The sequence below is a fragment of the Oncorhynchus nerka genome, linkage group LG4, assembly GCF_034236695.1.
Source record: "Oncorhynchus nerka isolate Pitt River linkage group LG4, Oner_Uvic_2.0, whole genome shotgun sequence".
NCBI classification, from domain to species: Eukaryota; Metazoa; Chordata; class Actinopteri; order Salmoniformes; family Salmonidae; genus Oncorhynchus; species Oncorhynchus nerka.
Window position 1 is genome coordinate 6086198 of NC_088399.1, and position 25673 is coordinate 6111870.

The 25673-nt window shown below is 47.2% G+C and overlaps 1 protein-coding gene across 3 annotated transcripts in view; it reads right to left on the reverse strand.

Annotated features, from left to right (window-relative positions):
• The window catches only part of LOC115123076 (cingulin-like protein 1), a 104906-nt gene that overhangs the window by 21126 nt on the left and 58107 nt on the right, over nt 1–25673 (reverse strand). For all 3 annotated transcript variants that reach the window (XM_065017176.1, XM_065017178.1, XM_065017177.1), the window contains 9 exons: nt 16382–16668; nt 15537–15638; nt 12270–12425; nt 12011–12118; nt 11529–11651; nt 11229–11312; nt 10348–10452; nt 8649–8801; nt 5431–5598 (listed from right to left, as the gene is read on the reverse strand). In XM_065017176.1, the coding sequence (XP_064873248.1) occupies nt 5431–5598; nt 8649–8801; nt 10348–10452; nt 11229–11312; nt 11529–11651; nt 12011–12118; nt 12270–12425; nt 15537–15638; nt 16382–16555 (1173 nt within the window). In that variant the 5' untranslated portion in view covers nt 16556–16668. The remainder of the gene's footprint in view (nt 1–5430; nt 5599–8648; nt 8802–10347; nt 10453–11228; nt 11313–11528; nt 11652–12010; nt 12119–12269; nt 12426–15536; nt 15639–16381; nt 16669–25673) is intronic.

Consider the following 25673-nt stretch of genomic DNA (forward strand, 5'->3'; position numbering starts at 1 on the left):
CAACACATATAGTTATCTATCAGTTTACCTGACAACACATACAGTTATCTATCAGTTTACCTGACACCTGACAACACATACAGTTATCTACCAGCTACCTGACAACACATACAGTTATATATCAGTTTACCTGACAACACATACAGTTATCTATCAGCTTACCTGACACCTGACAACACATACAGTTATCTATCAGCTTACCTGACACCTGACAACACATACAGTTATCTATCAGCTTACCTGACACCTGACAACACATACAGTTATCTATCAGCTTAACTGACACCTGACAACACATACAGTTATCTATCAGTTTATCTGACACCTGACAACACATACAGTTATCTATCAGCTTACCTGACACCTGACAACACATACAGTTATCTATCAGCTTACCTGACACCTGACAACACATACAGTTATCTATCAGTTTACCTGACAACACATACAGTTATCTATCAGTTCACCTGACAACACATACAGTTATCTATCAGCTTACCTGACACCTGACAACACATACAGTTATCTATCAGCTTACCTGACACCTGACAACACATACAGTTATCTATCAGCTCACCTGACAACACATACAGTTATCTATCAGCTTACCTGACAACACATACAGTTATCTATCAGCTTACCTGACACCTGACAACACATACAGTTATCTATCAGCTCACCTGACAACACATACAGTTATCTATCAGTTTACCTGACACCTGACAACACATACAGTTATCTATCAGTTTACCTGACACCTGACAACACATACAGTTATCTATCAGTTTACCTGACAACACATACAGTTATCTATCAGTTTACCTGACAACACATACAGTTATCTATCAGTTTACCTGACACCTGACAACACATACAGTTATCTACCAGCTACCTGACAACACATACAGTTATCTATCAGTTTACCTGACAACACATACAGTTATCTATCAGCTTACCTGACACCTGACAACACATACAGTTATCTATCAGCTTACCTGACACCTGACAACACATACAGTTATCTATCAGCTTACCTGACACCTGACAACACATACAGTTATCTATCAGTTTACCTGACAACACATACAGTTATCTATCAGTTTACCTGACACCTGACAACACATACAGTTATCTACCAGCTACCTGACAACACATACAGTTATCTATCAGTTTACCTGACAACACATACAGTTATCTATCAGCTTACCTGACACCTGACAACATATACAGTTATCTATCAGCTTACCTGACACCTGACAACACATACAGTTATCTATCAGCTCACCTGACAACACATACAGTTATCTATCAGCTTACCTGACACCTGACAACACATACAGTTATCTATCAGCTTACCTGACACCTGACAACACATACAGTTATCTATCAGTGTATCTGACACCTGACAACACATACAGTTATCTATCAGTTTACCTGACACCTGACAACACATACAGTTATCTATCAGTTTACCTGACAACACTTACAGTTATCTATCAGTTTACCTGACACCTGACAACACATACAGTTATCTACCAGCTACCTGACAACACATACAGTTATCTATCAGTTTACCTGACAACACATACAGTTATCTATCAGCTTACCTGACACCTGACAACACATACAGTTATCTATCAGCTCACCTGACAACACATACAGTTATCTATCAGCTTACCTGACACCTGACAACACATACAGTTATCTATCAGCTTACCTGACACCTGACAACACATACAGTTATCTATCAGTTTACCTGACAACACATACAGTTATCTATCAGTTCACCTGACAACACATACAGTTATCTATCAGCTTACCTGACACCTGACAACACATACAGTTATCTATCAGCTTACCTGACACCTGACAACACATACAGTTATCTATCAGCTCACCTGACAACACATACAGTTATCTATCAGCTTACCTGACACCTGACAACACATACAGTTATCTATCAGCTTACCTGACACCTGACAACACATACAGTTATCTATCAGCTCACCTGACAACACATACAGTTATCTATCAGTTTACCTGACACCTGACAACACATACAGTTATCTATCAGTTTACCTGACACCTGACAACACATACAGTTATCTATCAGTTTACCTGACAACACATACAGTTATCTATCAGTTTACCTGACAACACATACAGTTATCTATCAGTTTACCTGACACCTGACAACACATACAGTTATCTACCAGCTACCTGACAACACATACAGTTATATATCAGTTTACCTGACAACACATACAGTTATCTATCAGCTTACCTGACACCTGACAACACATACAGTTATCTATCAGCTTACCTGACACCTGACAACACATACAGTTATCTATCAGCTTACCTGACACCTGACAACACATACAGTTATCTATCAGTTTACCTGACAACACATACAGTTATCTATCAGTTTACCTGACACCTGACAACACATACAGTTATCTACCAGCTACCTGACAACACATACAGTTATCTATCAGTTTACCTGACAACACATACAGTTATCTATCAGCTTACCTGACACCTGACAACATATACAGTTATCTATCAGCTTACCTGACAACACATACAGTTATCTATCAGCTCACCTGACAACACATACAGTTATCTATCAGCTTACCTGACACCTGACAACACATACAGTTATCTATCAGCTTACCTGACACCTGACAACACATACAGTTATCTATCAGTTTACCTGACACCTGACAACACATACAGTTATCTATCAGTTTACCTGACAACACATACAGTTATCTATCAGTTTACCTGACACCTGACAACACATACAGTTATCTACCAGCTACCTGACAACACATACAGTTATCTATCAGTTTACCTGACAACACATACAGTTATCTATCAGCTTACCTGACACCTGACAACACATACAGTTATCTATCAGCTTACCTGACACCTGACAACACATACAGTTATCTATCAGCTTACCTGATACCTGACAACACATACAGTTATCTATCAGCTTAGCTGACACCTGACAACACATACAGTTATCTATCAGCTTACCTGACACCTGACAACACATACAGTTATCTATCAGCTTACCTGACACCTGACAACACATACAGTTATCTATCAGTTTACCTGACAACACGTACAGTTATCTATCAGCTTATCTGACACCTGACAACACGTACAGTTATCTATCAGCTTACCTGACACCTGACAACACGTACAGTTATCTACCAGCTTACCTGACACCTGACAACACATACAGTTATCTATCAGCTTACCTGACACCTGACAACACATACCGTTATCTACCAGCTTACCTGACACCTGACAACACATACAGTTATCTATCAGCTTACCTGACAACACATACAGTTATCTATCAGCTTACCTGACACCTGACAACACATACAGTTATCTATCAGCTTACCTGACACCTGACAACACATACAGTTATCTATCAGTTTACCTGACAACACGTACAGTTATCTACCAGCTTACCTGACACCTGACAACACATACAGTTATCTATCAGCTTACCTGACAACACATACAGTTATCTATCAGCTTACCTGACAACACATACCGTTATCTACCTGACACCTGACAACACATACCGTTATCTACCTGACACCTGACAACACATACCGTTATCTACCTGACAACACATACAGTTATCTACCTGACAACACATACAGAAAACCACATAATGGACACACATACCGTTATCTATCAGTTTACCTGACAACACATACCGTTATCTATCAGTTTACCTGACAACACATACAGTTATCTATCAGTTTACCTGACAACACATACCGTTATCTATCAGTTTACCTGACAACACATACCGTTATCTATCAGTTTACCTGACAACACATGCAGTTATCTACCTGACAACACATACCGTTATCTACCTGACAACACATGCAGTTATCTACCTGACAACACATACAGAAAGCCACATAATGGACACCTGACAACACATACAGAAAGCCACATAATGGACACCTGACAATACATACAGTAAACCACATAATGGACATTTTACAGTTTGGGTCAAGTAGGTGACACGATTGCTGTAAACACATGGATGTCGACTTAAAGCAGAAATGACTTTCACATTTACATTACATTTAAGTCATTTAGCAGACGCTCTTATCCAGAGCGACTTACAAATTGGTGCATTCACCTTATGACATCATTCAGAAGTCGATCTCAAAGACAAGTTGTTTATTAGCGTTTGACTATAGTAAAGCCTACGCCAACGCATGCTGTCAGACCCTGTAAGGCCTATGACCTTATCTACCTGTCCCTGGAGGCTGATCACAGTCTGCTGGGCTCTCTGAATCCAGCTCCTCCACCCTAACCCTCTAACCCCCTAACCCCCTAACCCTAACCCCCTAACCCACTAACCCCCTAACCCACTAACCCTGTAACCCTAACCCTCTAACCCACTAACCCTCTAACCCTAACCCCCTAACCCACTAACCCTCTAACCCTAACCCCCTAACCCACTAACCCTCTAACCCTAACCCCTAACCCACTAACCCTCTAACCCTCTAACCCTAACCCCTAACCCACTAACCCTCTAACGCTAACCCCTAACCCACTAACCCACTAACCCTCTAACCCTAACCCCTAACCCACTAACCCTCTAACCCTCTAACCCACTAACCCTCTAACCCACCCTAACCCACTAACTCTAACCCTAACCCCTAACCCACTAACCCACTAACCCTCTAACCCACTAACCCTAACCCACTAACCCTAACCCCTAACCCTAACCCACTAACCCTCTAACCCACTAACCCTAACCCACTAACCCTCTAACCCACTAACCCTCTAACCCTAACCCTCTAACCCTCTAACCCTAACCCCTAACCCTCTAACCCTAACCCTCTAACCCACTAACCCTAACCCACTAACCCTCTAACCCACTAACCCTCTAACCCTAACCCCCTAACCCTCTAACCCTAACCCTCTAACCCACTAACCCTCTAACCCACTAACCCTCTAACCCTAACCCACTAACCCTCTAACCCTAACCCTCTAACCCACTAACCCTAACCCACTAACCCTCTAACCCACTAACCCTAACCCCTAACCCTCTAACCCACTAACCCTCTAACCCTAACCCCCCAACCCTCTAACCCTAACCCCTAACCCTCTAACCCCTAACCCACTAACCCACTAACCCTCTAACCCACTAACCCACTAACCCTCTAACCCCCCTAACCCTCTAACCTCCTAACCCACTAACCCTCTAACCCACTAACCCACTAACCCTCTAACCCCCTAACCCTCTAACCTCCTAACCCACTAACCCTCTAACCCACTAACCCTCTAACCCCCTAACCCACTAACCCTCTAACCCCCTAACCCACTAACCCACTAACCCTCTAACCCTAACCCTAGCTGTAAGGCCTTGGTCAGTACCTGTCCCTGGAGGCGGCTGACAGTCTGTTGGGCTATCTGCAGCTCCTGACCCCTCTCCAGTAAACTCTCCTCCATCTCCTCTACCCTCAGCAGGGCGTCATCTCGTAGCTTCTGTTGCAGACTGAGCTCTGCTGTCGCCTGGGTGGCTTTCTGTAGAGCCTCTTCTAGCTGTGGAGGGAGAGACCAGAATGTCACACATATAAACTGTACCCATCTTCTACCCATCCTGTACCCATCCTCTACCCATAATGTACCCATATTGGGGCGGCAGGGTAGCCTAGTGGTTAGAGGGTTTGGACTAGCAACCGAAAGGTTGCAAGTTCAAATCCCCGAACTGACAAGGTGAAAATCTGTCGTTCTGCCCCTGAACAAGGCAGTTAACCCACTGTTCCCCGGTAGGCCATCATTGAAAATAAGAATTTGTTCTTAACTGACTTGCCCCTAGTTAAATAAAAGATAAAAAAAATATATATACAGTGCCTTGCGAAAGTATTCGGCCCCCTTGAACTTTGCGACCTTTTGCCACATGTCAGGCTTCAAACATAAAGATATAAAACTGTATTTTTTTGTGAAGAATCAACAACAAGTGGGACACAATCATGAAGTGGAACGACATTTATTGGATATTTCTAAAAATTTTAACAAATCAAAAACTGAAAAATTGGGCGTGCAAAATTATTCAGCCCCTTTACTTTCAGTGCAGAAAACTCTCTCCAGAAGTTCAGTGAGGATCTCTGAATGATCCAATGTTGACCTAAATTACTAATGATGATAAATACAATTCACCTGTGTGTAATCAAGTCTCCGTATAAATGCACCTGCACTGTGATAGTCTCAGAGGTCCGTTAAAAGCGCAGAGAGCATCATGAAGAACAAGGAACACACCAGGCAGGTCCGAGATTCTGTTGTGAAGAAGTTTAAAGCCGGATTTGGATACAAAAAGATTTCCCAAGCTTTAAACATCCCAAGGAGCACTGTGCAAGCGATAATATTGAAATGGAAGGAGTATCAGACCACTGCAAATCTACCAAGACCTGGCCGACCCTCTAAACTTTCAGCTCATACAAGGAGAAGACTGATCAGAGATGCAGCCAAGAGGCCCATGATCACTCTGGATGAACTGCAGAGATCTACAGCTGAGGTGGGAGACTCTGTCCATAGGACAACAATCAGTTGTATATTGCACAAATCTGGCCTTTATGGAAGAGTGGAAAGAAGAAAGCCATTTCTTAAAGATATCCATAAAAAGTGTCGTTTAAAGTTTGCCACAAGCCACCTGGGAGACACACCAAACAGGTGCTCTGGTCAGATGAAACCAAAATTGAACTTTTTGGCAACAATGCAAAACGTTATGTTTGGCGTAAAAGCAACACAGCTCATCACCCTGAACACACCATCCCCACTGTCAAACATGGTGGAGGCAGCATCATGGTTTGGGCCTGCTTTTCTTCAGCAGGGACAGGGAAGATAGTTAAAATTGATGGGAAGATGGATGGAGCCAAATACAGGACCATTCTGGAAGAAAACCTGAGACTGGGACGGAGATTTGTCTTCTAACAAGACAATGATCCAAAACATAAAGCAAAATCTACAATGGAATGGTTCAAAAATAAACATATTCAGGTGTTAGAATGGCCAAGTCAAAGTCCAGACCTGAATCCAATCGAGAATCTGTGGAAAAAAACTGAAAACTGCTGTTCACAAATGCTCTCCATCCAACCTCACTGAGCTCGAGCTGTTTTGCAAGGAGGAATTGGAAAAAAATTCAGTCTCTCGGTGTGCAAAACTGATAGAGACATACCCCAAGCGACTTACAGCTGTAATCGCAGCAAAAGGTGGCGCTACAAAGTATTAACTTAAGGGGGCTGAATAATTTTGCACGCCCAATTTTTCAGTTTTTGATTTGTTAAAAAAGTTTGAAATATCCAATAAATGTCGTTCCACTTCATGATTGTGTCCCACTTGTTGTTGATTCTTCACAAAAAATACAATTTTATATCTTTATGTTTGAAGCCTGAAATGTGGCAAAAGGTCGCAAAGTTCAAGGGGGCCAAATACTTTCGCAAGGCACTGTATATATATATATATATATTGTACCCATCCTCTACCCATCCTGTACCCATCCTGTACCCATCTTGTACCCATCCTGTATCCATCCTGTACCCACCCTCTACCCATCCTGTACCCATCTTCTACCCATCCTGTACCCATCCTCTACCCATCCTGTACCCATCCTGTACCCATCCTGTATCCCATCTTATACCCATCCTGTACCCATCTTGTACCCATCCTGTACCCATCCTGTACCCATCCTGTACCCCATCTTGTACCCATCCTGTACCCATCCTGTACCCCATCCTGTACCCATCATGTACCCCATCTTGTACCCATCCTGTACCCCATCTTGTACCCATCCTGTACCCACCCTGTACCCCATCCTGTACCCCATCCTGTACCCATCCTGTACCCACCCTGTACCCACCCTCTACCCATCCTGTACCCATCTTGTACCCATCTTGTACCCATCCTGTACCCCATCTTGTACCCATCCTGTACCCATCCTGTACCCATCCTGTACCCATCCTGTACCCCATCCTGTACCCATCCTGTACCCCATCCTGTACCCATCCTGTACCCCATCTTGTACCCATCCTGTACCCATCCTGTACCCCATCTTGTACCCATCCTGTACCCATCCTGTACCCCATCCTGTACCCCATCTTGTACCCATCCTGTACCCCATCTTGTACCCATCCTGTACCCATCTTGTACCCATCCTGTACCCCATCTTGTACCCATCTTGTACCCATCCTGTACCCATCCTGTACCCATCCTGTACCCCATCTTGTACCCATCCTGTACCCATCCTGTACCCCATCCTGTACCCATCATGTACCCCATCTTGTACCCATCCTGTACCCCATCTTGTACCCATCTTGTACCCATCCTGTACCCCATCTTGTACCCATCCTGTACCCATCTTGTGAATTTAATTAAAATTGGAATTTGTGGAATTGTTGTGGTTAATATTGAATTGGGAATACAATTCTTGGAATTTACCTAACATTGGAATTGAAAGGAATTTAATTATCTATGACTTTAAATACTGCCCTGGAATTTGAAAGGGAATTGAATAAGAATTGAATAAGAATTGAATAAGAATTGACCTCAAACCTTGTAGCTACATTATAGGTGTGTAACAGTGAACAGTACTGTACCTCAGTCTCCAGTCTGAAGACAGTGTCGCTGAGCTCTGATCTCTTCTTGTCCCGTGTCTCCTTGTCCACCTCTAGATCCTCCAACTGTCTCTCAGACAGCCACAGCTTCTCTGACAGCCCCTGGGCGTGGAGTGTCTGCTTCTCTAGCGCCTCCTATAGGGGACATGGTGTAGGACAGACACAGAGGCTGAAATGGAACACTATTCGTTACATAGTGCACTCGTTTTGAGCAGGGTCATGGTAGGGAGTAGGGTGCATTTTCTGAATGCGCAGAGGGGCTCACGCAAGCAGGTCAAAAACACAGGCCCAGATAACGGAGGATAGGCCCAGCTAACTGAGGTCTGTGGTAGAATGGTCCCAGCTAACTGACTGGTCTGTGGTAGAATAGGCCCAGCTAACTGACTGAGGTCTGTGGTAGAATAGGCCCAGCTAACTGAGGTCTGTGGTAGAATAGGCCCAGCTAACTGAGGTCTGTGGTAGAATAGGCCCAGCTAACTGACTGACTGAGGTCTGTGGTAGAATAGGCCCAGCTAACTGACTGAGGTCTGTGGTAGAATAGGCCCAGCTAACTGACTGAGGTCTGTGGTAGAATAGGCCCAGCTAACTGACTGGTCTGTGGTAGAATAGGCCCAGCTAACTGAGGACTGTGGTAGAATAGGCCCAGCAGACTGACTGAGGTCTGTGGTAGAATAGGCCCAGCTGACTGACTGAGGTCTGTGGTAGAATAGGCCCAGCTGACTGACTGAGGTCTGTGGTAGAATAGGCCCAGCTAACTGACTGACTGAGGTCTGTGGTAGAATAGGCCCAGCTAACTGACTGAGGTCTGTGGTAGAATAGGCCCAGCTGACTGACTGAGGTCTGTGGTAGAATAGGCCCAGCTAACTGAGGTCTGTGGTGAGAAATAGGCCCAGCTAACTGAGGACTGTGGTAGAATAGGCCCAGCTGACTGACTGAGGTCTGTGGTAGAATAGGCCCAGCTGACTGACTGAGGTCTGTGGTAGAATAGGCCCAGCTGACTGACTGAGGTCTGTGGTAGAATAGGCCCAGCTAACTGAGGTCTGTGGTAGAATAGGCCCAGCTAACTGAGGACTGTGGTAGAATAGGCCCAGCTGACTGACTGAGGTCTGTGGTAGAATAGGCCCAGCTAACTGAGGTCTGTGGTAGAATAGGCCCAGCTAACTGAGGTCTGTGGTAGAATAGGCCCAGCTAACTGACTGAGGTCTGTGGTAGAATAGGCCCAGCTAACTGACTGAGGTCTGTGGTAGAATAGGCCCAGCTAACTGAGGTCTGTGGTAGAATAGGCCCAGCTAACTGAGGACTGTGGTAGAATAGGCCCAGCTGACTGACTGAGGTCTGTGGTAGAATAGGCCCAGCTGACTGACTGAGGTCTGTGGTAGAATAGGCCCAGCTGACTGACTGAGGTCTGTGGTAGAATAGGCCCAGCTAACTGACTGAGGTCTGTGGTAGAATAGGCCCAGCTAACTGAGGTCTGTGGTAGAATAGGCCCAGCTGACTGACTGAGGTCTGTGGTAGAATAGGCCCAGCTGACTGACTGAGGTCTGTGGTAGAATAGGCCCAGCTGACTGACTGAGGTCTGTGGTAGAATAGGCCCAGCTGACTGACTGAGGTCTGTGGTAGAATAGGCCCAGCTAACTGGGGTCTGTGGTGGAATCTGATTACGGAGAAGCCTATACTGTACCTCAGCGACCTGTATCTTATTCTTCAGAGACTGCTGCAGGAAGTTGAAGGCGTATTCCTGAGTGTTGGCCTCCACCATCTGGGCCCTGGCCTCGGTCAGCTCCGTCTGGAGGAAACATAGATGAGATCAGCTCTCTAGAGTCATCCTCTGTGTTTCAACACTGAGATATTAGTGCTTGTGTTTTCTATCTGCAAAGAAATGAAAGTAGGAGCTTGTGTGTTGGGAGATAATCCTTCTATCCAGCTCTATGGCAGAGTCTCAGCAAGATGAACACAGTGTAGTTTCTGTGTAGTCTCAGCAAGATGAACACAGTGTAGTTTCTGTGTAGTCCAGTCCAGATGAACACAGTGTAGTTTCTGTGTAGTCTCAGCAAGATGAACACAGTGTAGTTTCTGTGTAGTCTCAGCAAGATGAACACAGTGTAGTTTCTGTGTAGTCTCAGCAAGATGAACACAGTGTAGTTTCTGTGTAGTCTCAGCAAGATTAACACAGTGTAGTTTCTGTGTAGTCCAGTCCAGATGAACACAGTGTAGTTTCTGTGTAGTCCAGTCCAGATGAACACAGTGTAGTTTCTGTGTAGTCTCAGCAAGATGAACACAGTGTAGTTTCTGTGTAGTCTCAGCAAGATGAACACAGTGTAGTTTCTGTGTAGTCTCAGCAAGATGAACACAGTGTAGTTTCTGTGTAGTCTCAGCAAGATGAACACAGTGTAGTTTCTGTGTTGTCCAGTCCAGATTAAAATAGTGTAGTTTCTGTGTTTTCCAGTCCAGATGAACACAGTGTAGTTTCTGTGTTGTCCAGTCCAGATGAACACAGTGTAGTTTCTGTGTTGTCCAGTCCAGATGAACACAGTGTAGTTTCTGTGTAGTCCAGAAGCCTACCTCCATAACTTTGAAGCGTTCCGTCATGGCCGTGTTGTCTCTCTCCAGCTCTACCATCCTCATCCTCATCCTGTTCATCTCCATCTTGGATTGGTAAGGAGACAGGACATTACGTTAGCTTCAGGAACCTCTTTACTAGCCTGGGTACCAGTCTGTTTGTGCCATCATGCCACTCTTTGCCATGACAAGGAGTGGTATCAAGGCACAAACAGACTAGTACCCAGGCAACATCTTTACTGAGATCAAACCAGATATGTTACACAGAGCATTCTGGGTATTGTAGTCCATCATGCTACACACCTGCAGGGTACTGTTGGTTCTGAGAAGGTCCTCGTTGTTCACCAACAGGCCTCTCATCTCCAACCTGATCTGGTTCCTCTCCTTGTCCATCTCTATGCTCTCTGCCTCCAGGAACTGGTTCCTCTGTGGAAGGAAGGGGGACACGGAGTGAGAGAGACAGAGTGTGAGTGAGTGAGTGAGTGAGTGAGTGAGTGAGTGAGTGACTGAGTGAGTGAGTGAGTGAGTGAGTGAGTGACTGAGTGAGTGAGTGAGTGAGTGAGTGAGTGAGTGAGTGAGTGAGTGAGTGACTGAGTGACTGAGTGAGTGAGTGAGTGAGTGACTGAGTGACTGAGTGAGTGAGTGAGTGACTGAGTGAGTGACTGACTGAGTGAGTGAGTGAGTGACTGAGTGAGTGACTGAGTGACTGAGTGAGTGAGTGAGTGACTGAGTGAGTGACTGACTGACTGAGAGTGAGTGAGCGAGCGAGAGTCTTCATACTGCACCTTCTGACAGGCATCCATCTGTCTGGTCAGCTCCTCGATGTAGTCTCTCTTGCTGGGCATAGCAACAGGCGACGCTGTGGACCGCATGGGGAGTTGGCTTGGCATCACCTGGAAGACCCAGGGGTCAGTCATACAGATGTACACTATAGCAGTACCGCTATTAGATATATTATGAGCCTTTATAATGTGTCAAAAGGCATACAAATATGTTACTGAGATGGTTGTTATTTAACCCTGTATTATAGCTCCGCCCACTCACCGGCTGGTCCCGCCTCCTGAGAGAGTCGAAGGTTGAGAAGCGTGCACGTGAGGAGGTCGCAGCCGAGGTGAAGGAGAGCACGGGGCTGCTACTTCTGCTGTTGTAGCTGTTGAACAGGTTCAGCTCTGACGTGGCTGGAGACATCACCTCCTGCATCTAACGGAGAGAGAGAAAAGAGGAGGGGAGGGGAACGGAGGCAACAGGGAGAGGGGAAGGGAAGAGAGAGAACAGGGAGCGGGGAAGGGAAGAGAGAGAACAGGGAGGGGAGGGAGAGAACAGGGAGAGGGGAAGGGAAGAGAGAACAGGGAGAGGAGGGAGAGAACAGGGAGTGGGGAGGGGAAAGGAAGGGAGAGAACAGGGAGAGGGGAAGGGAAGAGAGAGAACAGGGAGCGGGAAGGGAAGGGAGAGAACAGGGAGGGAGGGAGAGAACAGGGAGAGGGGAGGGAGAGAACAGGGAGAGGGGAAGGGAAGAGAAGATCAGGGGAGGGGAGGGGAAGGAGAGAGAACAGGGGGGAAGGGAAGAGAGAAACAGGGAGGGGAGGGGAACAGGGGGAAGGGAGAGAACAGGGAGGGGAGGGAGAGAACAGGGAGAGGGGAAGGGAAGAGAGAGAACAGGGAGGGGAGGGAGAGAACAGGGGGAAGGGAGAGAACAGGGAGGGAAGAGAGAGAACAGGGAGGGGAGGGAGAGAACAGGGAGGGGAGGGAGAGAACAGGGAAGGGAGAGAGAACAGGAGGGGAGGGAGAGAACAGGGAGAGGGGAGGGGAAAGGAAGGGAGAGAACAGGGAGAGGGGAAAGGAAGGAGAGAACAGGGAGCGGGGAAGGGAAGAGAAGAAGGGAGGGGAGGGAGAGAACAGGGGAAGGGAGAGAACAGGGAGGGGAGGGAGAGAACAGGGAGAGGGGGAGGGGGAGGAACAGGAGAGGGAGAGGGAGAGGGAGGGGAAAGGAAGGGAGAGAACAGGGAGAGGGAGGGGAAAGGAAGGGAGAGAACAGGGAGAGGGGAAGGGAAGAGAGAGAACAGGGAGGGGAGGGAGAGAACAGGGGAGGGGAACAGGAGGGAGGGGAGAGAACAGGGAAGGGAGGGAGAACAGGGAGGAGGGAGGGGAGAGGGGGAAGGAGAGGGGAAGAGAACAGGGAGGGAGAGAACAGGGAGAGGGGAGGGGAAAGGAAGGAGAGAACAGGGAGAGGGGAGGGGAAAGGAAGGGAGAACAGGGAGAGGGGAGGGGAAAGGAAGGGAGAGAACAGGGAGAGGGGAGGGAAAGGAAGGAGAGAACAGGAGAGGTGGAAGGGAGAGAACAGGGGGGCAGGGAGAGGGGAGGGGAAGGAAGGGAGAGAACAGGGAGAGGGGAGGGGAAAGGAAGGGAGAGAACAGGGAGAGGGGAGGGGAAAGGAAGGGAGGGAGAGAACAGGGAGAGGGGAAGGGAAGGGAGAGAACAGGGAGAGGGGAGGGGAAGGTGAGAGAACGGAGAAGGGAGGGGAAGGTAGAGAACAGGGAGAGAGGAGGGGAGATGGATGGATAGACCAGGGAGAGGGGAGAGGGAGGGAGCCGAGAGGGAAAGGGGAGAGGGAGGGAGAGTGTAGATGGATAGAGAACGGAAAAATAGAAAAAGGTAGTCAAACTGAGATAAATGGGATTTACAATCATATTCAGCGCCTTGCAAAAGTATTCATCCCCCTTGGGGTTTTTCCTATTTGGTTGCCTTACAACCTGTAATTTAAATGGATTTTTATTGGGAGTTCATGTAATGGACATACACAAAACAGTCCAAATTGGTGAAGTGAAAATTCTTAACAGAAAAGTAGTGCTCACCCCCTTTGTTATGAAGCCCCTAAATAAGATCTGGTGCAACCAATTACCTTCAGAAGTCACATCAATAGTTAAATAAAGTCCACCTGAGTGCAATCTAAGTGTCACATGATCTCAGTATGTATATAGCTGTTCTGAAAGGCCCCAGAGTCTGCAACACCACTAAGTAAGTGGCACCATGAAGACCAAGGAGCTCTCCAAACAGATCAGGGTTGGGTTATAAAAAAATATCCAAAACTTTGACAATCCCACGGAGCACCATTAAATCTATTATTCCAAAAATTGAAAGAATATGGCACCACAACAAAACTGCCAAGAGAGGGCCGCGCACCAAAATGCACCAAAACGGACCAGACAAGGTGGGCATTAATCAGAGAGGCAACAAAGAGACCAAAGATAACCCTGAAGGAGCTGCAAAGCTCCACAGCGGAGATTGGAGTATCTGTCCATAGGACCCCTTTACACTGTACACTCTACAGAGCTGGGCTTTACGTGTGGCTAGAAAAAAGCCATTGCTTAAAGAAAAAAATAAGCAAACATGTTTGTTGTTCGCCAAAAGGCATGTGGGAGACTCCCCAAACATATGGAAGAAGGCACTCTGGTCAGATGAGACTAAAATTGAGCTTTTTGGCCATCAAGGAAAACGCTATGTCTGGCGCAAACCCAACACCTCTCATCACCCCGAGAACACCATCCCCACAATGAAGCATGGTGGTGGCAGCATCATGCTGTGGGGATGTATTTCATCGGCAAGGACTGGGAAACTGGTCAGAATTTAAGGAATGGTGGATGGCGCTAAATACAGGGAAATTCTTGAGGGAAACCTGTTTCAGTCTTCCAGAGATTTGAGTCTGGGACGGAGGTTCACCTTCCAGCACGACAATGACCCTAAGCATACTGCTAAAGCAACACTTGAGTGGTTTAAGGGGAACATTTAAATGTCTTGGAATGACCTAGTCAAAGCTCAGACCTCAATCCAATTGAGAATCTGTGGTATGACTTAAAGATTGCTGTCCACCAGCGGAACCCATCCAACTTGAAGGAGCTGGAGCAGTTTTTGTATTGAATAAAGAGCAAACATCCCAGTGGCTAGATGTGCCAAGCTTATAGAGACATACCCCAAGAGACTTGCAGCTGTAATTGCTGCATAAGATGGCTCTACAAAGCCTTTGGAGGGTGAATAGTTATCAAGTTTTCACTTTTTAAAATCTTATTTCTTGTTTGTTTTGCATTGAAACATATGTTGTATCTTCGAAGTGGTATGTTGTGTAAATCAAATGATACAACCCCCCCCCAAAATCTATTTTAATTCCAGGTTGTAAGGCAACAAAATAGTAAAAATGCCAAAGGGGGGTGAATACTTTCGCAATTAATATCATCACTCTTTGTTCTCTAAGACAAGTTATTGGTAAAACAGTTGGTTTCTGTAATAATAATAATCCCATTTTGCTGAGTGTCTTACCTTTTGCTCTGACATCCGGTTCATTCCAGGGTTGTATTCCGTGGAAGCCGCTGTAGCGTAGGGACTGTTGAACACCCTGAGAGGACTCTCAAAACCTCCCACCTAGACAACACACAGAAACACTACATTGATTAAAAAACATCAAATAAAAAACATTAACACTCTAAAAAATGTTGTCTTTTAATTATTATATATATTATATATTATATATTATATCTTAAATGTTCCTGAACATTTAAGGAATGTGCTGAGAGAGGCATGACAGCATTGTGTGCCATTGTAGAGGATGGAGAACGCTGTTTTCATTCCAAGGAGAAATGTGGGATGGAAAACCAAGATTTCTTCAGATACTTACAGTTGTCTTTAACATTACAGTCAATTCCAATATGTATTTTAATATTGATATTATTGTAACGCCTGTTGTACACCAGTAGGTGGCGATGCATCATAAAGCCCAGGTCTAAGGTGGGTCACACCATGCTCCTACAGTACAGCAGTTGGTGATCTGCTTAAGTCTACATCTGGTGCTGATCAGTTTAGTTAGAGTGGGTGGACAACAGGTCGTTCCCCTGGCCCCCATTCCCCCATCTCGGCCCCTGGTGGTCCTTGGCAGAACTGGCCCCTGAAGGTCCAAGCCCCAGCCCTAATACTGTCCCTCGGGCCATGTCTGATTCTCCTGACCCCTAGCAGTACTGGCCACAACCACCACCCCTGAATGAATCCCCTGGCCCCTGCAGGCCCAAGCACCAGACCTGTTATTGGTCCCCAGCCCTGTGTGATTCCCCTGTCCCCAGTACCAGCCCTAAGTGACCCCTAGTCCCCTCCCCCCCCCCCCGGGTCTTCACCCTGTCTGACATGGTGTCCCAGTCCCGAGAGGCAAGCGATTCCAGGGACCCGCGGAAGTTTGGCCCGAATCTGGAGCTAGCGCTGTCCAAACGGGAACTGTTCCTGGGTTCTCTCCCGTTCCCGTTCTCTCTCCCAGACGTTCCATTCGTATCCCTGGATCCGTTCCCAATCATGTCTCCATCCAGGAACAGCTGATATTTGGGGTTCTGGCGGACTTTGACAGGATTGGAGGGCTCGTTCTCAGACGGGGACTTTCAGGCTGCTTGTTGGGATCAAAGTCTGATTCCTGGAGGAGAAGAAGATATTAAATGTATGGCTGGAGGGATGGAGAGAGAGGGGTGAGAGAGAGAGAGAGAGAGAGAGAGAGAGAGAGAGAGAGAGGGGGTGAGAGAGAGAGAGAGAGAGAGAGAGAGAGGGGGGTGAGAGTGAGAGAGAGAGAGAGAGAGAGAGAGAGAGAGGGGGTGAGAGAGAGAGAGAGAGAGAGAGAGAGAGAGGAGAGAGAGAGGGGGTGAGAGAGAGAGAGAGAGAGCGGGGAGGGGTAGAGAGAGGAAGAGAGAGAGGGAAGAAAGAGAGAGAGACAGAGAGAGAGAGAGAGGGGGGTAGAGAGGAAGAGAGAGAGGGAAGAAAGAGAGAGAGGGGGGGTAGAGAGAGGAAGAGAGAGAGGAAGAAAGAGAGAGAGAGGGGGGTAGAGAGAGAGGAAGAGAGAGAGGGAAGAAAGAGAGAGAGAGAGAGGGGGGGTAGAGAGAGGAAGAGAGAGAGGGAAGAAAGAGAGAGAGAGAGGGGGTAGAGAGAGGAAGAGAGAGAGAGGGAAGAAAGAGAGAGAGAAAAAAGAGAGAGAGGGGGGTAGAGAGAGGAAGAAATAGAGAGAGACAGAGACAGAGTGAGAGAGAGGGGGGTAGAGAGAGGAAGAGAGAGAGGAAGAAAGAGAGAGAGAGAGGGGGTAGAGAGAGAAGAGAGAGAGAGAAGAAAGAGAGAGAGAGAAAAAGAGAGAGAGGGGGTAGAGAGAGGAAGAAATAGAGAGAGACAGAGAGAGAGAGAGAGGGGGGGTAGAGAGAGGAAGAGAGAAAGGGAAGAAAGAGAGAGAGAGAGGGGGGTAGAGAGAGGAAGAGAGAGAGGGAAGAAAGAGAGAGAGAAAAAAGAGAGAGAGGGGGTAGAGAGAGGAAGAAATAGAGAGAGACAGAGACAGAGAGAGAGGGGGGTAGAGAGAGGAAGAGAGAAAGGGAAGAAAGAGAGAGAGAGAGGGGGTAGAGAGAGGAAGAGAGAGAGGGAAGAAAGAGAGAGAGAGAAAAAAGAGAGAGAGGGGGGGGGGTAGAGAGAGGAAGAAATAGAGAGAGACAGAGACAGAGAGAGGAGCACTGCACAGGGAGCGTTTGAAGGTGCCGTATGTTAAGCTGCGAGATCTGAGATTGTATCATGTGCAAATCAACCAGTAAATTACGCTGAACAGACATGCAAGGCTGTGATGTAAACATCAGTGTGGCATCCTCATACAGCAGACTGGTAACAACATCATTAACAGCCGACAGCTTCTCACACAGAAAGGCAGAAGCCACTGAATAAGCTGTGGTTAGGTACAAGCCATTAGTTTGAGTCGGTACATTGGGTTTAGATGCACATGCGATCATTTATTGACTGCTTTCGTGGACAGAATTTTGCGGATGCAATGTTGTGTTGCCCTGTCCCTCGCTCTGTCCCTGGCTCTGTCCCCTGGCTCTGTCCCCGTCTCTGTCCCCTGGCTCTGTCCCCGTCTCTGTCCCCTGGCTCTGTCTCTGTCCCCTGGCTCTGTCTCTGTCTCTGTCCCTGTCTCTGTCCCCTGTCTCTGTCTCTGTCCCTGACTCTGTCCCCTGTCTCTGTCCCCGGGCTCTGTCCCCGGGCTCTGTCTCTGTCCCCTGGCTCTGTCCCCTGGCTCTGTCTCTGTCCCTGGCTCTTCTGGGAGTGACTGTCTGAAGTACTGCTGGGGTGAGAGGAGAATGTCTTCAGCCCCCTCAAGCTGGGTTGGACTGGGTTGGACTGGGTTGGACTGGGTGGAACTCCCTGTGTGGACATTTTAATAGAAGCCACCCGGCTCTGGTTCTCTGGGAGGTGGACTTGATCACTGTCTTCTCAGTCTCTGATTGGCCAGTCCTGGCTGTGGACATCCTGTCTGGGCTCTGGTTCTCTGGGAGGTGGACTTGATCACTGTCTTCTCAGTCTCTGATTGGCCAGTCCTGGCTGTGGACATCCTGTCTGGGCTCTGGTTCTCTGGGAATGCCTGAGTTGGACTGGGACTGGGAGGTGGACTTGACCACTGTCTTCTCAGTCTCCGATTGGCCAGTCCTGGCTGTGGACATCTGTACTGTGGTACTACTGGGAGTGTTTTGGGTTGGACAGGGAGGTCTGATTGGCCAGTCCTGGCTGTAGACATCTTGATTGGCCGGTTGTCTTCAGGCAGGCATCCGCTCCTGACGGAACTGATGAGCCATTCTCTGTTCTCTGAGCGTGAGAACTTGTGGATCAGCTCTTTAACACTCCCAGAGTGGGTCACTAGGAGTTAGTGAGTTAGGGATGTTGAGTTAGGGATGTTGAGTTAGTCATGGTTGAGTTAGGGATGTTGAGTTAGGGATGTTGAGTTAGGGATGTTGAGTTAGGGATGTTGAGTTAGGGATGTTGAGTTAGCCATGGTTGAGTTAGGGATGTTGAGTTAGGGGATGTTGAGTTAGGGGATGTTGAGTTAGGGATGTTGAGTTAGGGGATGTTGAGTTAGGGATGTTGAGTTAGGGGATGTTGAGTTAGGGGATGTTGAGTTAGCCATGGTTGAGTTAGGGATGTTGAGTTAGGGGATGTTGAGTTAGGGGATGTTGAGTTAGGGGATATTGAGTTAGGGGATGTTGAGTTAGGGGATGTTGAGTTAGGGATGTTGAGTTAGGGGATGTTGAGTTAGGGATATTGAGTTAGGGGATGTTGAGTTAGGGATATTGAGTTAGGGATGTTGAGTTAGGGATGTTGAGTTAGGGGATGTTGAGTTAGCCATGGTTGAGTTAGGGGATGTTGAGTTAGGGGATGTTGAGTTAGGGATGTTGAGTTAGGGATGTTGAGTTAGGGATGTTGAGTTAGGGATGTTGAGTTAGCCATGGTTGAGTTAGGGATGTTGAGTTAGGGATGTTGAGTTAGGGATGTTGAGTTGGGGATGTTGAGTTAGGGATGTTGAGTTAGCCATGGTTGAGTTAGGGATGTTGAGTTAGGGATGTTGAGTTAAGGGATGTTGAGTTAGGGATGTTGAGTTAGGGATGTTGAGTTAGGGATGTTGAGTTAAGATGTGATGTGTTACTATCAAACACTGTATGTGTTCATCTATACGGTTTCCATCTAGTCAATACAGAAAGTAAACTGAAATGAGGAAAATTAGAATTTCAGACTACTCCCTGTATTGACTAGATGGAAGTAGAATTTACCCTGATGGGGACTGAATATCAGTTAGTCTCACAAACTAATTGGACCATATTCACTGGTATAAAAGAGGACACTTTGTGTTACGACGATGAAGTTCTGCTTGATAATCCAACAGACTATTCGGTCATTCAGTCTGCTTCTTCCACCATTTGCATTGATAAACCCCCCCGCCCCAACCCCTCCCTTTAGGCTTATACTAAAGGTTATTCCCCCGCCCCCAACCCCTCCCTTTAGGCTTATACTAAAGGTTATTCCCCCGCCCCCAACCCCTCCCTTTAGGCTTATACTAAAGGTTATTCCCCCGCCCCCAACCCCTCCCTTTAGGCTTATACTAAAGGTTATTCCCCCGCCCCCAACCCCTCCCTTTAGGCTTATACTAAAGGTTATTCCCCCCGCCCCCAACCCCTCCCTTTAGGCTTATACTAAAGGTTATTCCCCCGCCCCCAACCCCTCCCTTTAGGCTTATACTAAAGGTTATTCCCCCCCCCAACCCCTCCCTTTGCCCCAACCCCTCCCTTTAGGCTTATACTAAAGGTTATTCCCCCGCCCCCAACCCCTCCCTTTAGGCTTATACTAAAGGTTATTCCCCCGCCCCCAACCCCTCCCTTTAGGCTTATACTAAAGGTTATTCCCCCCCCCCCAACCCCTCCCTTTAGGCTTATACTAATACTAAAGGTTATTCCCCCGCCCCCAACCCCTCCCTTTAGGCTTATACTAAAGGTTATTCCCCCCGCCCCCAACCCCTCCCTTTAGGCTTATACTAAAGGTTATTCCCCCGCCCCAACCCCTCCTTTAGGCTTATACTAAAGGTTATTCCCCCGCCCCCAACCCCTCCCTTTTTAGGCTTATACTAAAGGTTATTCCCCCCCGCCCCCAACCCCTCCCTTTAGGCTTATACTAAAGGTTATTCCCCCGCCCCCAACCCCTCCCTTTAGGCTTATACTAAAGGTTATTCCCCCGCCCCCAACCCCTCCCTTTAGGCTTATACTAAAGGTTATTCCCCCGCCCCCAACCCCTCCCTTTAGGCTTATACTAAAGGTTATTCCCCCCGCCCCCAACCCCTCCCTTTAGGCTTATACTAAAGGTTATTCCCCCCCCCCAACCCCTCCCTTTAGGCTTATACTAAAGGTTATTCCCCCTGCCCCCAACCCCTCCCTTTAGGCTTATACTAAAGGTTATTCCCCCGCCCCCAACCCCTCCCTTTAGGCTTATACTAAAGGTTATTCCCCCACGCCCCCAACCCCTCCCTTTAGGCTTATACTAAAGGTTATTCCCCCGCCCCAACCCCTCCCTTTAGGCTTATACTAAAGGTTATTCCCCCGCCCCCAACCCCTCCCTTTAGGCTTATACTAAAGGTTATTTACAATACAACGATTACAATTAATATAAAAACATTATACTAAACATCCGTAAAGAACCACCCAGAACTGTTTAGACCAATTCGGAGATGCGCTTTGCAGTCTGTTCTGAACCTGTTTGTGTTGTTTCCTGTGTGCATTAGAGCCTAAGTATCTTTTTTTAAATGATTATATTTATACTGTGCATTAATTGTATTTTTGTTGTTGTTGTCACATCCACATACTCGTTGTTTTTCCCAGAGATTGAGGAGGAGAGATTCTCTGAATATTTATTTGTAATGGCTGCGGACAGGTTGAGGTTATCGGGACAGGAGCCTATTAAAACCAGTCTCAAATGATTGGATAATAAGTAGGCTGTAATGATGAGAGGATAAAACTATTGACTATAAAAGGTCCAAGTCCAAGGCAGGTTCATTTGCATACAGGGAGGGGCCAGAGACTCTGGTCACAATATGGTCGCAGTGGACAGATAAGAGACACATCAGCTGATTGGATGACGACAACCACATTTTAAACATCCACTGCCTTATTGGCACACAAGTTTTTCTGTTGCTCATTACAACAACAACAACAACAACAACAACAGAGATTTCCGTGTTGGAGGTGTGTTTCCTGACCGATTCCACATTTGGTTTATGATGATTGTCCCCCCCCCTAGCCTATTTCACTTCCTCAAAATCCACAGAACTAATATAAGATAACTCAGGAAATCGATTTAAATATATATATATATATATGTATGTTTTAGTTGAGCAGTTTGACGTTTAACTAAGGTGTTTGGTGCAGTATTTTGTCAAGTACGAAAAATGTATGACGTGCTGTCTCACTGTCTCACTGTCTCACTGTCTCTCTGTCTCTCTGTCTCACTGTCTCTCTGTCTCACTGTCTCACTGTATCTCTGTCTCACTGTCTCTCTGTCTCACTGTCTCACTGTCTCTCTGTCTCACTGTCTCACTGTCTCTCTGTCTCACTGTCTCTCTGTCTCACTGTCTCACTGTCTCACTGTCTGTGCAGGTCTGTCTCACTGTCTCTCTGTCTCACTGTCTCACTGTCTCACTGTCTGTGCAGGTCTGTCTCACTGTCTCACTGTCTCTCTGTCTCTCTGTCTCACTGTCTCTCTGTCTCACTGTCTCACTGTATCTCTGTCTCACTGTCTCACTGTCTCTCTGTCTCACTGTCTCACTGTCTCTCTGTCTCACTGTCTCACTGTCTCTCTGTCTCACTGTCTCTCTGTCTCACTGTCTCACTGTCTCACTGTCTCACTGTCTCTCTGTCTCACTGTTTCACTGTCTCACTGTCTCTCTGTCTCACTGTCTCACTGTCTCACTGTCTCTCTGTCTTACTGTCTCTCTGTCTCACTGTCTCTCTGTCTCACTGTCTCACTGTCTCACTGTCTCACTGTCTGGGCAGGTGTGTCTCACTGTCTCTGCAGGTCTGTCTCACTGTCTCACTGTCTCTCGGTCTCACTGTCTCACTGTCTCACTGTCTGGGCAGGTCTGTCTCACTGTCTGGGCAGGTCTGTCTCACTGTCTCACTGTCTTACTGCCTTTCAACCAGGACAACGGAATGGATCCCATGCGGCAACCCAAAAAAACGACTCCGTAAAAGAGGGAAACGAGGCGGTGTTCTGGTCAGACTCCGGAGACGGGCACATCGCGCACCACTCCCTAGCATTCTTCTTGCCAATGTCCAGTCTCTTGACAACAAGGTTGATGAAATCCGAGCAAGGGTAGCATTCCAGAGGGACATCAGAGACTGTAACGTTCTTTGCTTCACGGAAACATGGCTCACTGGAGAGACGCTATCGGAGGCGGTGCAGTCAGCGGGTTTCTCCAAGCATCGCGCCGACAGAAACAAACATCTTTCTGGTAAGAAGAGGGGCGGGGGCGTATGCCTTATGGCTAACGAGACATGGTGTGATGAAAGAAACATACAGGAACTCAAATCCTTCTGTTCACCTGATTTAGAATTCCTCACAATCAAATGTAGACCACATTATCTTCCAAGAGAATTCTCTTCGATTATAATCACAGCCATATATATCCCCCCCAAGCAGACACATCGATGGCTCTGAACAAACTTTATTTGACTCTTTGCAAACTGGAATCCATTTATCCGGATGCTGCATTCATTGTAGCTGGGGATTTTAACAAGGCTAATCTGAAAACAAGACTCCCTAAATTTTATCAGCATATCGATTGCGCAACCAGGGGTGGAAAAACCTTGGATCATTGTTACTCTAACTTCCGCGACGCATATAAGGCCCTGCCCCGCCCTCCTTTCGGAAAAGCTGACCACGACTCCATTTTGTTGATCCCTGCCTACAGACAGAAACTAAAAAAAGAAGCTCCCACGCTGAGGTCTGTCCAACGCTGGTCCGACCAAGCTGACTCCACACTCCAAGACTGCTTCCATCACGTGGACTGGGATATGTTCCGTATTGCGTCAGATAACAACATTGACGAATACGCTGATTCGGTGTGCGAGTTCATTAGAACGTGCGTTGAAGATGTCGTTCCCATAGCAACGATTAAAACATTCCCTAACCAGAAACCGTGGATTGATGGCAGCATTCGCGTGAAACTGAAAGCGCGAACCACTGCTTTTAATCAGGGCAAGGTGACTGGTAATATGACCGAATACAAACAGTGCAGCTATTCCCTCCGCAAGGCAATCAAACAAGCTAAGCGTCAGTACAGAGACAAAGTAGAATCTCAATTCAACGGCTCAGACACAAGAGGTATGTGGCAGGGTCTACAGTCAATCACGGACTACAAGAAGAAAGACTAAATAACTTTTTTGCCCGCTTTGAGGACAATACAGTGCCACTGACACGGCCTGCAACGAAAACATGCGGACTCTCCTTCACTGCAGCCGAGGTGAGTAAGACATTTAAACGTGTTAACCCTTGCAAGGCTGCAGGCCCAGACGGCATCCCCAGCCGCGCCCTCAGAGCATGCGCAGACCAGCTGGCCGGTGTGTTTACGGACATATTCAATCAATCCCTATAACAGTCTTCTGTTCCCACATGCTTCAAGAGGGCCACCATTGTTCCTGTTCCCAAGAAAGCTAAGGTAACTGAGCTAAACGACTACCGCCCCGTAGCACTCACTTCCGTCATCATGAAGTGCTTTGAGAGACTAGCCAAGGACCATATCACCTCCACCCTACCTGACACCCTAGACCCACTCCAATTTGCTTACCGCCCAAATAGGTCCACAGACGATGCAATCTCAACCACACTGCACACTGCCCTAACCCATCTGGACAAGAGGAATACCTATGTGAGAATGCTGTTCATCGACTACAGCTCGGCATTCAACACCATAGTACCCTCCAAGCTCGTCATCAAGCTCGAGACCCTGGGTCTCGACCCGCCCTGTGCAACGGGGTACTGGACTTCCTGACGGGCCGCCCCAGGTGGTGAGGGTAGGCAACAACATCTCCACCCCGCTGATCCTCAACACTGGGGCCCCACAAGGGTGCGTTCTGAGCCCTCTCCTGTACTCCCTGTTCACCCACGACTGCGTGGCCACACACGCCTCCAACTCAATCATCAAGTTTGCGGACGACACAACAGTGGTAGGCTTGATTACCAACAACGACGAGACGGCCTACAGGGAGGAGGTGAGGGCCCTCGGAGTGTGGTGTCAGGAAAATAACCTCACACTCAACGTCAACAAAACTAAGGAGATGATTGTGGACTTCAGGAAACAGCAGAGGGAACACCCCCCTATCCACATCGATGGAACAGTAGTGGAGAGGGTAGCAAGTTTTAAGTTCCTCGGCATACACATCACAGACAAACTGAATTGGTCCACTCACACAGACAGCATCGTGAAGAAGGCACAGCAGCGCCTCTTCAACCTCAGGAGGCTGAAGAAATTCGGCTTGTCACCAAAAGCACTCACAAACTTCTACAGATGCACAATCGAGAGCATCCTGGCGGGCTGTATCACCGCCTGGTACGGCAACTGCTCCGCCCACAACCGTAAGGCTCTCCAGAGGGTAGTGAGGTCTGCACAACGCATCACCGGGGGCAAACTACCTGCCCTCCAGGACACCTACACCACCCGATGTTACAGGAAGGCCATAAAGATCATCAAGGACAACAACCACCCGAACCACTGCCTGTTCACCCCGCTATCATCCAGAAGGCGAGGTCAGTACAGGTGCATCAAAGCTGGGACCGAGAGACTGAAAAACAGCTTCTATCTCAAGGCCATCAGACTGTTAAACAGCCACCACTAACATTGAGTGGCTGCTGCCAACACACTGACACTGACTCAACTCCAGCCACTTTAATAATGGGAACTGATGGGAAATGATGTAAAATATATCACTAGCCACATTAAACAATGCTACCTGATATAATGTTACATACCCTACATTATTCATCTCATATGCATACGTATATACTGTACTCTATATCATCTACTGCATCCTTATGTAATACATGTATCAATAGCCACTTTAACTATGCCACTTTGTTTACATACTCATC